Genomic DNA, 14,196 nt, shown 5'->3' on the forward strand with positions numbered 1-14,196 from the left:
GTTTACATGTATGATTTTACCTGGTTGTGGGGGCATTAATTCTCAGGGTCTTTAAATTCTCAGGGTCTACCTCTGTTTCTACCCGTGAAAGCATTCTATGGGAGACGGCGTGACAATCTAAGTTGTCATCTGAGAAGAAGAAAGAGGCATTTATGTCTTGGCTCTGCCCATATCCATCTAGGAAGTGAGCGAACTCCGGCCCTGCAGGATGGAAGGATGAGAACCGAGTCATGGTCCAGACTACGTAGGTCATCTGACCTAATCTGAGGAAGCATATTTGCTTCTCAAGCCTAAAGTAGGTGCATTTGCCCCGTCTTTAATAGAAAGTAAGCTCTATGAGGCAAGGGCTTCATTTTGTTCTCTACTGTATCTCTATCCCCTAGAACATAATTGCCACATGGTAGACACTCAAAAAATATTTGTGATATGAATAAATAATAAAGGGGACATTTTGGTGTCCACCTGGCAACTCACTTGTCTTACTTCCTGCCATACTCAGACCCGTAGTGGGGGAAGAGCGATACTGTTTGTCAGGCCCTGTCAAAAACTCGACTCCCCAGATATTCACGGGTAGCTTCTGCAGTTCACACCATTCAAGTTTCTCTTCAAATGTCCATGTTCTCAGAGAGACCTTTCCTGTCCTCACTTGCTACAACAGCATTTGTTCCTATTGTTCTCTCAACAAATATTGTCTGCTCGGTGCCGGGTACTGTTCTCAGCTCTGGATATATGATAGTGAACAGAACAGAGTCCTGCCTGCCCTCGACATTTATGATCTTGGGGAGGGAGTGGGCTGACAAAATAGACAAATACAGATCAGCAGAGAGTGGAGATTCCAGGCAGAGGGAACAGCAAGTGTAAAGGCTTGTCACGTTTGGAGACATGAGAAGAGTGGCAATAGAGGGAGTTAAAGTAACTTCCTTTGTTGTCTTCCATGAGCAGGCCCAGCATGTTAATGGAGTGAGGTAATAAAAGATTGACGAAGATTTTATCCCTATAGTATCATGGTCCTTTCTGGACTATTTAACGTCAAGATCAGCTGACAAATTGTTTTTATGTGGTCTCAATGTTAAGTTCTTGATCTACCTGGGACTATGGAAAGTAAGCCAATTCAAGGTAAAACAAATCACAATACTGTTGCAGGCATCATGCCAGGTTATAGAAGTACAAAGGTAAATGACAGAGTTGTGATCCTTGGAACTAAACTGGGTGGCTTAAGAGAAATTTATTCTCACAGTTCTGAAGTCCAATATCAGGGTGTGTCCGCAGGTTTGTCTCCTTCTAAGGACAGTGAAGGAGAATCTGTTCATGCCTTTCTGCCAGCTTCTGGGGGTTTGCTGGCAACTTTGGGTGTTCTTTGGCCTGTAGAAACATCACCCCATTCATCCTCCCATGCAGTTCCCCCTTTGTGTCTATATTCAAATTTCCCTTTTTAATGACACCAGCCATGTTAGATTAGGCTCCCCACTAATGATCTTGCTGTACCTGACTGACCTCTGTAAAGACTCCATCTCCAAATAAGGTCACAGTCTGAAGTACTGAGGGTTAGGACTCCAATGTATCTGTTTTTTGGGAGGCACACCATTCAATCTATAACACCTTAAAATGCAAAGTCAAAGTTAGATAGCATACAAACTCTGGGCTCAAATCTAGGCAAATAAGAGATACCAGAAATAAAAATTTTCCATTTCATGTCTTCGGATTGCACTTTTTGCCAAATAAAAAACAAAATTAAAGGTTTGAGTTTTTGATGCTGATTAGAATTACTTTCCATAACTGCCAAATAAGGCCCAAATAAGTGGAACTTATCAACAACCAATGGCTTTCTTTTTATCCCATTGGTCACAATAATTCTGGAGATTGTAACAAATTAGATTTCTTCCATACTTCCTCCCCTAAAGAAAACAGAAAAAAAAACAAAAAAAAAAACCTTTTTATAGGACCAAATCTTGAAAGTCCAAAATATATTTCCGCAGTTGATGAGAATTAGGAGAGCTCTCACATATATCTTGTTCATATAAAGCACGCTGTCCTTTTGAAAAAACAATTAAAATCTAAGGAATAAAATTTACAAATGGGTTCTGTATGAATTTACCTTTTGCTTATCGTAAAGTAAATCTTAAAAATTCCATCAGGTAGAGGTTATCTGCCACCATGAAAGTGTATAAAACACTGGATCACCACTTTATTAATTAAAATGAGAATAACAAAGTACAAAACCAGAAAGATTTAAAGAATGGGTATTCTGGCTTACAAATATTTTGAAGAAACTGAATGCTAACAATAAATGCTTTTTGTTGTACCCCTCGTGGCTTGATACATCTTCATGCATTTTAAAAATTCATGATGCTGAATTATGCCTTTTATTTGTATGACACCCATTCCAGAAATCCATGGTCTCTAGAGCTAGATCATATCCTTCCTACAAATTGCTTTTCTGATTGAACAAATCCCTTACTTGAACTTAGTATGATTTTCATTCTGAATGTGGCCTCAATCCTCCAGCCCCAAAACCCCACTAATTTTAGAATTCCATTTAGTTTGCTTGATCCAAATGGACAGAAATCTGAAAATTCCTTATGGCATCTTATTCCTTATGAAGTTTTCAAGTATCATTTTTATTAATAAATTTATTTTTAAATATTTTATTTATTTGAGAGAGAGAAAGCACGAGAGGGGGGAGGGTCAGAGGGAGAAGAAGGCTCCCCACTGAGCAAGGAGCCCAATGTGGGACTGGAGCCCAAGATGCCAGGATTATGACTGAGTGGAAGGCAGATGCCCAACCAACTGAGCCACCCAGGTGCCCTTCAAGTGTAACTTAAAGGCTGTTTCCTTGGAATCAAAAATAAGAACTTTTTAATTTTAATTATGTGGCCACATGTCTTCCTTCAACTAATAAGGTCCCAGAAGCTTTTATATGCAAATAATAGCAAACACAAATAGCACTCACTATGCCAGGCACCTTTCTAAGAGCTTTACAGATAATGACCATTATAGGCATTCTTATTACACATGACAGATGGGGGAACTAAGGCAGAGAGAAGTAACTTATGTAAGGTTACACAGTAATGGTGGATCTAGGATTCACACCAGGGTAGTCAGCCCTCAGATGCCATGCCGTCAATCACATGCCATACTGCCTCTCTCAAAATAATAAAAGAGCATTTTTTCTGTAGTTATATTTTATGAAAGGAAAAACAAAATATAGGAATTCAAAGTTTCACTCCAGTAACCACCATACATTATGCTTTTTACCTTATTAAAAGTTATTTTATACAGAGCTTTCCGAAACACATTTATTGTGTAGTTATACCAATTTTTTTTCCTCAAATCCAAATAACAAGAACATTATACAAACTTATTTTAAATAAACCTCAGAATCAGAATTAACTTGGTAAATGAAGCCATATATTGAAAAAGTGCTAAATCCATTTGGGGTTTGTCTTTGCCTCAAACTAAAGAATTAAAGTAGAAGTATACTGTCTGCTGATATTTTTTAAAAACTATATCCGAGTACAAATTAGTTTGGAAGTTCTTGAAAATTAATGAGCAAGCAATTTGGTTTTCTCCGCTATTTAACCATTAACAGAAAACTACAACAACCATTGAAGAAACACTATTAGTGGAATTCTGGACAACAGAAAGTATAAAACCGGATTGTTAGGAGAGACAACAAAGTGTAAGTTAGAAAATTCATAAACATACATTTATTCAGGAAATACAATTACCAGAGTCCTGGATATTTCAGTGATCATTCCACATTATAAAATATTCACAACATGTATTCTTTTAAGTCTACACCAAGTCATGCTGACATTCTTTTCAGAGAAGCCATAGCCATTTCTTCTATCAAATGCTATAATATCCATTTAAATTGTAAACAAAGTACTTGAGCCAATCTACTTAAGTACTTGAGCAAAATAACTAAAAAATTTAGTAGAGGAAGACAATGATTTTTTAAAAACACATCTGAATTATCAAACCCCAAAGAACCAGGCCATTATAATCTAGTATACTAATGGAGAAAGTGGCCTTATGAAGACAGCACATAATTATCAATAACAGTATTTCTCATCTGCAGTTTTTAAACATGCTTTCTCAACTAATAAACTTTTGTTAAGTTTTAAAGGCAAAGGGGGCAGAAAGATGACAGACATTAAAATTTTACATTTAAACTCCTAGCAGATTTAAAAAAAAAAAAGATAAAAGATAAACTGTAATTACTTCCCAAATAAGGAATGCCAAATTTTTTTTATTCCTAAAAAATTACCAAGCAAGATAATCAATTACTGTATTTGCAGCTACTTAACAGTAGCTGTAATTTGAGTTATGCTATTCTGACACTTCCAGAGTCCAGTGTAATTAGAGCAGTTTATAAAGGGGAAAGCAAGTGGTTCTCTACCCCAGATGTCCTTTAGAACCACCTGGAAAGCTTAAAACATTAAGTATCTGGCCCCACCCTCGGAGATTCTGAACTTAACTGGTATGGAATGGGACTACTTAGTACTATTTCTTAAAGCTCTGCAGGGTGTTCTAATGTGCACTGAAGGCTGAGAATCACTGAATCCACCCATTTTGAAATACCAAGAAAATAGATGGAAATTGGGTGGTTTGTAATGTACAAATCAAAAACTTATTATATACTTATAATGTTCATGAATCATACATTTATTTATAAGATGACATTCCCTTCATTCCCTCACTATACTAGACCACTACTGTACATCTCTGCCACTGAATGACTGTATTTTTCTATGATCAAGATTTAAAATTCTGGGACACACTGTGAAAACAAACTACTGCTACTCATGTCAACAGCAGCAAGCAAAACTACTGTGCGCGGCCCCTTTAGGCCATCTTTATTTTAAGAATTATAAATAAGTGCCAACCCACACAACGAACAGATTGCGGATTACTGCAGAAGAAAAAAAATAGCTTACTCAACTTACTAAGTTTCAACACCAAAAAAGATTGAACTTGGCTGAAAGTTCTGAAACAGCTGAGATACTGAACCAGGAAGCTATAATTTATAGTGAAATGCTGACACACCCTTAAAAGCTAGTACAGCTGTAGCTGTACTAAAATAAGATTTTTCAGGATTTACTTACCCTGTAATGCAAGAATACGAGCATAATAATATTACTGTTTTTATATGCACCAATATCTCTCTTTAATATGTAAAGCTCTACAACAAATACCTCTAATAATTTTACAATTAAATTAAAGTAAGCCCATAATTCTTCTACACTACTTTGGTCTCAACATTTCAAAGACATCAATTAATTTTGAAAATACACAATTTAACAACATGATCCTATCAATACAAGCACGTTTTGTAGTGGACTAAAGACACATTCAACCATGCAATCCAGTGTTCAATACCTAAATGATAAATAACAATGCTGATTGACTTTTATTCTGAAAAATCACTGAAAACTGGAATAATCTTGTAAGACTCACAGTGCTCACAAACATGCAGAAAAAGGTATACATTTCAATTCTTCTGAAGGAATGTTACAAAATGCCCACTTTTTACACAGGGTCAGTAAATAGGATAAATTCCTTATACATTTCAACCCATTATCTTCTTTTAAGCATCTGTCACTTAAAATTCTTAAAAACCCTACAAATATTCCTATAAGTTGTGACGAAAATGAAGTTCAACTCCTAAATTTCCACCTTGAAAAAGACCTCAGTCATAGTCCCACACCAGTAGCTGCCTTTCAGTAAGAGTGACATCCAGTGGACAAATGAAAGTATCGCTCAGAATTCCCATCATTTCAATCAAAGATCACATCTCTAAATTCAACCATCTCAGTATGAATGAGTTCCTACTCATTTTGACTTAAGAGTCTGCAGATTCTTATGAATATATCACCTCATAATTTCTATGTATCGTAAGTATATCCTTCTATATCTTCTTCCTATTTAAAATCAATTCTTTAAGTTGAGCTAGTTAAGAGTGTAACTCTTGAAGCTAGTGAGGTTAAAAGTATTACCTTTTTGTTTTTGCTTCTGCTATTTACCGGCACAAACTAACTGGCTCATCTCTAGGAATGGAAAAACCAAAATATAAGAAATGTATTTAAATAAAAATGAACAGCATTAAAAAAATTTGCAGAAGATGAAACCTGAACCTATTTTTGCATTTGTAATTTATGATACATTGTCGAATATGAATAGAATAATCAGTAATGCCAACAACCAAATTACATCCTCTTGCCTCACTGCTCAAATATTATGAAAGAATATATATTTTAGCAATGATTGTTTCAGTGTTTAAAAACTTTTATAAACCAGTATAAATGAATATTCATTATACGTTATGTTTAAATAAAAGTAAAAAACTTCCACTCTGCTGCGTTAGGATTTACCACTGATTATATATATTATGCGTGTGTTCAAAGTACAAAATGCAGCAGTAGTGTTAACACTGGTAGTGTAACGAACTGCTGTAGCTGAGACTGTTACGTTTAATTTCTTGGAAAACCATAAAGAAATTTTACAGGTTAAAAAAAATAGAGTAAGCAAAAAAAGAATTGGAGAACTGTTACTTTTAAATAAGCAGCCAAATGAAGAAAACTTTTTTTTTTCTAAAAAAAGATTAAGAATGTAAAAGTACATTTTAATATTAAAAAAGCATTTTTAAAAATCTATAACAACTTTATGACAAAATCTGCATTTGAAAAAGGCCTGTAAAAACAGCAGGACAGAATTGCCCTCATCACCTTTCACTTTTTCTTGTCAGAAAAAAGTTTATGCATCTCGGGAGCCATAAACAATGTTAAAATAGGTGTTTATAAAATGGCAAGGAGGATTTCACGGGAAGTTTGTTTCTTTTTTACAATCACTGGCACTGCGGCCATCAGTAGGTCACAAGTAAAACTTTTCTAGCTAAAAGCAAAATGGAATATAAAGTTTTGATTTTGAATTGCATTAGGTCTGTTGCCTGCGTTTTGCTGATCTCATTTTTTCAAAGCGTGACTCCATTTCTTCTAGGACCTTGGGTGTGTATCGTACGACTAATTTAACCTTTCCCTGAGCTGCTTTCAGCAGTTCTACAGCTTTTTCATGATGTTCTCCTTCAACGCTCTAGGAAAAAAGACATGAACACACACACAATTAATATTCGGGTTTTGTTAGGTAACTCAAAATGCAAAAATGTTTAAAATACATATAAGTAAAAAAGTTTTAATGTTGTGTCATCTCAACATTACAAACCTATGAGATAAACTGGCTTTATCATTTTTATCAGTGTGAAATCCGCTGCTAAATCATATTCTGTTTGTAGTCCAAAAACTGGTTTTTAAGTCCCAAATAATTACTCCGAATACCAATCTATTTGCCCCNATGAGATAAACTGGCTTTATCATTTTTATCAGTGTGAAATCCGCTGCTAAATCATATTCTGTTTGTAGTCCAGAAACTGGTTTTTAAGTCCCAAATAATTACTCCGAATACCAATCTATTTGCCCCATTACTTCACTAAGTCAGAAGTAAATTAAGCAACTGCTACTCTGTAAGACTAAAATCAGGGCAGATTTCTAATTTAACGTACTTTCTTAACTACTAGAGAGCTTAAATCACTTCATTAAAATCACACTAGGCATTGCTAATTTACATTGGAAAAGAAGCAAAACATACCTAAAATGCCTTAAGAATTTGTCCTAAACTGTACTAAATAGTACTGCCCAGGATTCCCCCAAGGTATTTCTTAACTACAGAGCTTCTTTGGATCCCCCCAATCTTCTGTTCTTGTAACTCAAATACACCCCCAAGTGGTTACAATGCATTACTACAAATAGAAATAAAATTCATCCATACCACTCCATTAACAGAAAGGAGCTGATCTCCTCGCTTGAGGCCCCCATGTCTATCAGCAATTCCACCTGGAATTATTCGAGATATATAGATTGGAGAGTTTTGTTCTTTGCCTCCCATAATATTGAATCCAAGGCCTTCTTCTGTTTTTGGTAGCTCAACAACTCGAGGATGAGAATGTCCTTCGCTGGCAGCAAATGCAGCCACAGTAGCCTCAAAGAGAATTTTACATATTTAAAAATGTTGATCTTTATTTGTTTCAGTTCTTTTGTTTCTTATTTATAACTACTTTACTTTTGATGTCTGCATGCTCACAAATTCACTGGGAGTTAGGAGGAGAAGGTAAAACTGAGTGCGTGGGGTTTTAGAGATGATGACTGTAAAGCATACCCTGGGTCTATGTAGGAGGCGTTAAAATTGGTTAGGTCACTCAGCCCACCCAGCGTCCAGAACTTCTGTGCAGCAACTGGCAAGCAGGCCTGCCTGGCAGATGAGCACTGGTGCACATTAAAGAGAAAACTCCTCCCCCAGCATGCCAGCAGCCCTGAGCTTTGGGCTGAATAGCCTGGCTCCTTTAGAAGCCTTTGTACAAGACACAACCTACCTACATAATAACCTGTAAGGAGACAGGTGTTCTTACTCAGTCGTTTGGGCTGCTATACTATCTGTACTACATACTAAATAGCTAATTAAAGAAATAATTCAATATTGAGAAAAAGAAGGGTACATATAACCGTGAATTTTTTTTGTTGCTTTAGTTAACTACCCAGTTACTACGAAAACCCAACAAAAGATGAAATAGCGTCACATTTTTTAAAACTTTCAAATTAATATCCATCACTAATTCTAACACAAAGCTGAGATTCTTGGTTTTGTTCTGCTTCTAAAGGTAACAAAGTAATCTAGNATCACATTTCTTTAAAACTTTCAAATTAATACCCATCACTAATTCTAACACAAAGCTGAGATTCTTGGTTTTGTTCTGCTTCTAAAGGTAACAAAGTAATCTAGTACCATTTTTCATGATAGATCAGCGTGCATGAGCAAAAATAGGAGGGAGAAGAAGGAAATCAAGATTTGTTGAATACCACCACTAGGTTCCAAGGTCTGAAAGAAGCCCTGTTTTACAGATATTAGAACTAAGGCCCAGAAATTCAGTAAGCCATCAAGGTCATAAAACTAAGGAATTTCAAGCCAAGTTTCTACACTTTTACAGCAAATGGTAGATATATAATAGGCTTATTTTGAAAACTAACACAGAGTATCTTTCAAGCTGCACTAAACTGTCTCAAATACAGAGACAAGACATTTTTTAATGCTCTTCCAAAGTATATTCACATGTTTAAGTGTTCATATTCAACAAAGAATCCAGTATTTCCTTTTATGGACCAGGAACAAACAAGGTAAAATTACCTGCTAATGACTAAGTCTAGCAGGAGTCACCTAATGCTGATATTATTTTATTCTAACAAGAATGACAGACATTGAGGTCGATACTGTAAATATCAGAGGAAAACACTGGCACAGAAAAGCGCATAAAACCTGCCATATGCAGCTCTGAAGAGGTAACTTACTAATAACATTACCTCGTATTTGCAGAGTTAAAGTAAAGGAGAAAAGCAAAGAGCAACCTTGGAGAGTACCCAGTTTGTGTGGTGTGAGAAAAGTAACCTAATCTAATGCTACCTCACTAATAAAATCAGGATAATAATATATACCTCAGAACTTTGATGAAAATTTACACAGTTAATGATATATATAACTATGTTTTACATGTGTATTATTAAATTTGTGCAAGTGTATTTTTAATGCATTATCTAAACTGTATGATACAATGTTTCTTGTAAAGCCAATAAAAAATGTCTTCTCTCTGTATTTGAGACAGTTTAGTGTGACTTGAAAGACACTAGATGTTAGCTTTCAAAATAAGCCTATCAAATATCTAATAATCACAGATTTTAAACCTCTCATTTATGATGAATTCTCTTTTACTAAAAAAACCCAACCAACCAAACAAACAAACAAAAAAAACTACCTTTGCAGTTGCATTAGCTCTCACTTCAGGACTGCTACTGATGTCCACAGTCTCGTAGACATGTTCATATACCTGTAAAACCCAAAGTTATCATCATGATTTAAAAACTCAGAATATACCACATTTGAGTTCTAAGTCAAGTTAATGAGTGTGTTCAAGTTTTAGGCAAAGTTATGCCATCTTGGTAAAATGTTTTTCTATTAAAAATTCCAAAAGATGAAGATGTACAAAATTCCAGTTATAAAATAAATACGGACATGAAAAGTATAGCACAGGGAATATCATCTTAGTATCGTAATAACGTGTTTGGTGACATATGGTGACTACACTTATTGTGTAGTCTGAATAATGAACAGAAATGCTGAATCAATATGTTGCACACCTGAAATTCATATAACATTGTATGTTAATTATACTTCAATAAATTTTTTTTTCAAAAAATGAGATGGATAGGTTCTAATATTTTTCTAAAGTTTGTTTTCTTAAAAACTTCTGAACCCAAATTTCAGAGTATTATCTTACACCTAATTAACTCAAGTTTTTGGTAAATTTAATCCCATTTACTCACCTCTCTTACAGCATTGCAGAATTCACTTTGAAGGACTCTTTGTAAAGCCTGAAGTTTCTGTGGTGGTACCTCTCCACTCCTTTGCAGTTTTTCCAACAACTCAATTGCTCTACAAATATCTAGAGTTAAACAAACACACACTGATAATTTTCTCTGAAGACTCTTTAAATGCCTTGTAACAGGATTCAGTCCTTAAGGATTAACCAGGAAAATGTAGAATATGGAGGGGAAAAAAAGCATAAAAGCGTGAGCTTGTGTGTTTTGGCATGGGGGGGGGAGGATGTGAATACACAAAGAGGGAGGGAATGCAAAATCTGAGAAGGCTAAATTTTTATGTAATTAGGACCCTAATGTTGCACACACACAAGATCTGGAAAATAGTATCTTTGAGAGATGGAGGAAAGCTGAATATAAAATACTAAATGTCAAAGGAAAGGATGCGGTTTCAAATGTGACAGACATGTGAACACTGTATTGCTTCAAAATGCTGACAGTTCTATCTGGAACTAGTTAGTCAATAAAAAATTTTCTATCATTATTAGTAATCAAAGCACACAGTGGCGCAAACAGCTTGCTAGGGAAATCCCTGTTCATTTCCCAAAGAAAACCACAATTTATATGTGGATATGAACCATTCAATAACAGATGCAGTTAGTGGCAGGGACACAGTTAAAACAATGGTGTAAAGGTATAAATTAACTGTGGCTCATAATCATTAACACAGTGTTTTAATTAAGACAAGCTAATCAAATACATGTTTACAAAATAGAAAAATAAAAAATTTTGTCAATCTGGCCTCAATATTAGCTGCCTGATCTTGGGCAAGTTACTTCATGTCTGTGCCTCAGTTTCTCCACTGTAAAGGGAAGTAACAGTATCTTCCTTGTAAGAATTACTTGACAACTAAACCAAAAAATACATGTCAGGCATGTAGCAAGAATAAATGTTATGAACCTGGACATCAATTCATCATAAGAAACATGAAGGGGTTGTACACATTTACACAAATATATTAAGCATGTTAGGAAATTCTCATGGGTAAATGTGAGAGTGTTTCATGAATTAAGAAATATTTTATAAGATTCAAAGTCATGTTGGGACACCTGAGTGGCTTAGTCGGTTGAGCATATGCCTTCGGCTCAGGTCATGATCTGGCTCAGGTCATGATCTTAGGGTCCCGGGATGAGCCTCAGGTCACACTCCGCACTCAGGGGGGAGTCTGCTTCTCCCTTTCTCTTTGTCTTACCCTCTCCAACGTTCCCCCTGCCCTGTGCTCCGCCCCCCAAATAAATAAAATAAAATCTTTATTAAAAAAAAGACTCAGAGTCACGTTTAAAACACTGTTAGTAACTGCCTATATTTTTTTTCTTAACTATTTTTGTACCCCCAGGGGGCTACAGTACTTATTACTTTATTATTCTTTGCCTCCTTTTAAAAGGAAAAAGCTCCAAACTTTGATTATACCACAAATCTGGAACTTTATCTTCATAGAATTAATATGGCCTTCTTTGTGTATGCAACTGCAAAACTAGGAATATATGTAGTGAAAAAAGAAGTAGATTCTTCAATTTCAGGTAATAAAAGCTCAAACTGATGTTAATCAAATGCAGTGGAATCAGACTTTCCCCATTCTGATATCCCACCACTAGAATGACTAGTAAATGGGGACTGTTGGTTCATGGGTTATTTTAATTTACAAAGTTACAGTATGTAAGCTATAAAAATATTTCTAATTAACAAAAAATTGAAACAACTCTTTACTGAACCTGAACTGTACCTAATATATGCTCAAATGTATTCCACTGAATCATGTTTTAATTATTTAGAAGACACTCAGGATCTTGATCATATGCATTATATTTTATATTGTAGGACTGTTGGGAGCGTTTGTTAATAGAGTTTGTTAAACAGAATTCCAAAGAAGACACAGCTGATGTAATCTTTCTTATCCTGCTAAATGACAATCACTAGTAATTCATCCTACTAAGCTAAGCTGCTGAGCATTCTATTATAGAACTCTGAAAAAGCAAAAAAACAAAGCCATGACTACCAAAACTAAATGCCAGAGGTGAAGTTTCACACTTTGTGCTGCACTTAAAAATACAAAAGACCGCCAACATGTTGGAATCCTACAACTGGCTTTCAAAGAAAAACACCTACTCCTGTTAACAAAGAACAGATTTGTTCCCATCTACAAAGCACAGTGCCACTGTGTTCAGGAGGAAGATGTCACAGTCTTAGGCCTAACTTAGTAAGTCTTCCCAGAGTAGCTACTCCTCTGTCAAAAATGATGCTTTAATTAATGGTCTGGTGGGCTGGAGGGAAACAATATCATTTCTAAAGAGACTAACAAATACTGAACACCACAAGAAATAAATAATGTTAAGTGAGCATTTGTGTGAAGGAAATGAGGAAAGAGGTTTCTCTAAATGCAATAATTCCAAAAATATATTTCCTCTTGGGGCAGAAATTAATATTCAGGCTGCAACCACAAATGTTAATATTTGGAAGGTATTTACAATCACCACCCTGTATTTCACTTACTATTAGTACTCAAAATATGGTTTGTTTTTGATTTACCAATAACTTCTAATACTGGTGTGTCAAAAGCATGCTTGAAATAAAGGTTTGGGGAAGGAAAGAGTGGAACGCTGAAAATCTGTAACAGGAGCCTGACAGGAGCACAGCCATACATTTTCACTGGCTCTTCCGTATCTAGTTACTCAGCAGAACAGATTTTACTCTCCTTACAGTCTGCTCTAAAACACAAGCAACCAGCCAGTTACCAATTTTAAGGTTAGTAAAGAGGGAATAAGACCATACGTTCAATATTTTACAACCTACCACTATTCCAACTAGTTATGTAATCTTCTTCCCAAGACCAAATCAGCAGAATGGTTTTTAAAGCACCTTCTCTGTACCTGGGAGGGGCACCAAAGCCAGTAAATAGCCCCAAACACACACAAGTGAGGTTGTGGTGAAAATAACGACGGAGGTCGTGCGTAAATAAGGATTCTGTGGCAAATGCTGTGTGTGTCCGCGATGTCTGCGATGTGTGGGTGAAGGCGGGGACACCGGATTTGTGCGTGCAAAAATAAGGGCAGTGAGTGCAGTCGGTCCGAACTGGGCGTGTGATGTTTGCTTCTGGGGTTGACACGTCTCTGGGCGCCGCGTGTGCTCTGCGCACCCAAGGAGCGCGTGTGCGGTGTGTGTCCGCAAACCCGGACAGGTGGTGTTTAAATGTGCTGTGCCCTGGCACAGCCCATGTGAACAGAGCAGGGGTCTGAGTATCAGTCAAGGGACCACAAGCGCCCTCCCAGGGGCCAGGCTCAGCGACTTCGGCGTGAGGGGCAGCCTGGATCCGGGTCTCGGAGCCTGGGTCGCCCCTCCTCCCCTCCGGCAATACGGCACTCCTTCACACCCTCCGCCCACCTCGGTCTCGGCTTCGGCCGCACTCACCCCTCTCCAGCCGCACAGGTTCCCCCAGCGCCGCCATCTTCTCCCTTGCCTGCAGACCCACAGGAAATGACGAGATAGGGTGCGGTGGAGGGCGGGGCTTAGCGGGAGCTGGGAGGGCGACGGTTTGCCAGTATCGCGAGAGTAGGAGCGGTGGCTCAGAGAGTAGTGGAGGCCAACTGGGCTCAGGCATCTCGGGCGTTAATCTTGGGTAGAATATTGAGCGGTCCCGAGGTTAGCGGACCTTGGTGAAGAAGGACGTTTCCTGACTCTTGCTCCCTGCCTCGGATTCAAGCCTTGTCCCACCCTCTTGGAA

General features: G+C 36.9%; 1 protein-coding gene across 1 annotated transcript; it reads right to left on the minus strand.

The window, feature by feature from the left end:
- Positions 1–3,605: 3,605 nt before the first annotated feature.
- On the minus strand, positions 3,606–13,950 carry LIN7C (lin-7 homolog C, crumbs cell polarity complex component). Its single transcript, XM_002920430.4, has 5 exons — positions 13,884–13,950; positions 10,425–10,543; positions 9,857–9,928; positions 7,825–8,034; positions 3,606–7,092 (listed from the first exon to the last, which is right to left on the minus strand). Exons 1-5 carry the CDS (start codon positions 13,918–13,920, stop codon positions 6,937–6,939), a joined length of 594 nt encoding a protein of 197 aa, XP_002920476.1. The 5' UTR covers positions 13,921–13,950; the 3' UTR covers positions 3,606–6,936.
- Between the last annotated feature and the right edge of the window lie 246 nt (positions 13,951–14,196).

This window comes from Ailuropoda melanoleuca, chromosome 16 (assembly GCF_002007445.2).
Source record: "Ailuropoda melanoleuca isolate Jingjing chromosome 16, ASM200744v2, whole genome shotgun sequence".
Lineage (NCBI taxonomy): Eukaryota > Metazoa > Chordata > Mammalia > Carnivora > Ursidae > Ailuropoda > Ailuropoda melanoleuca.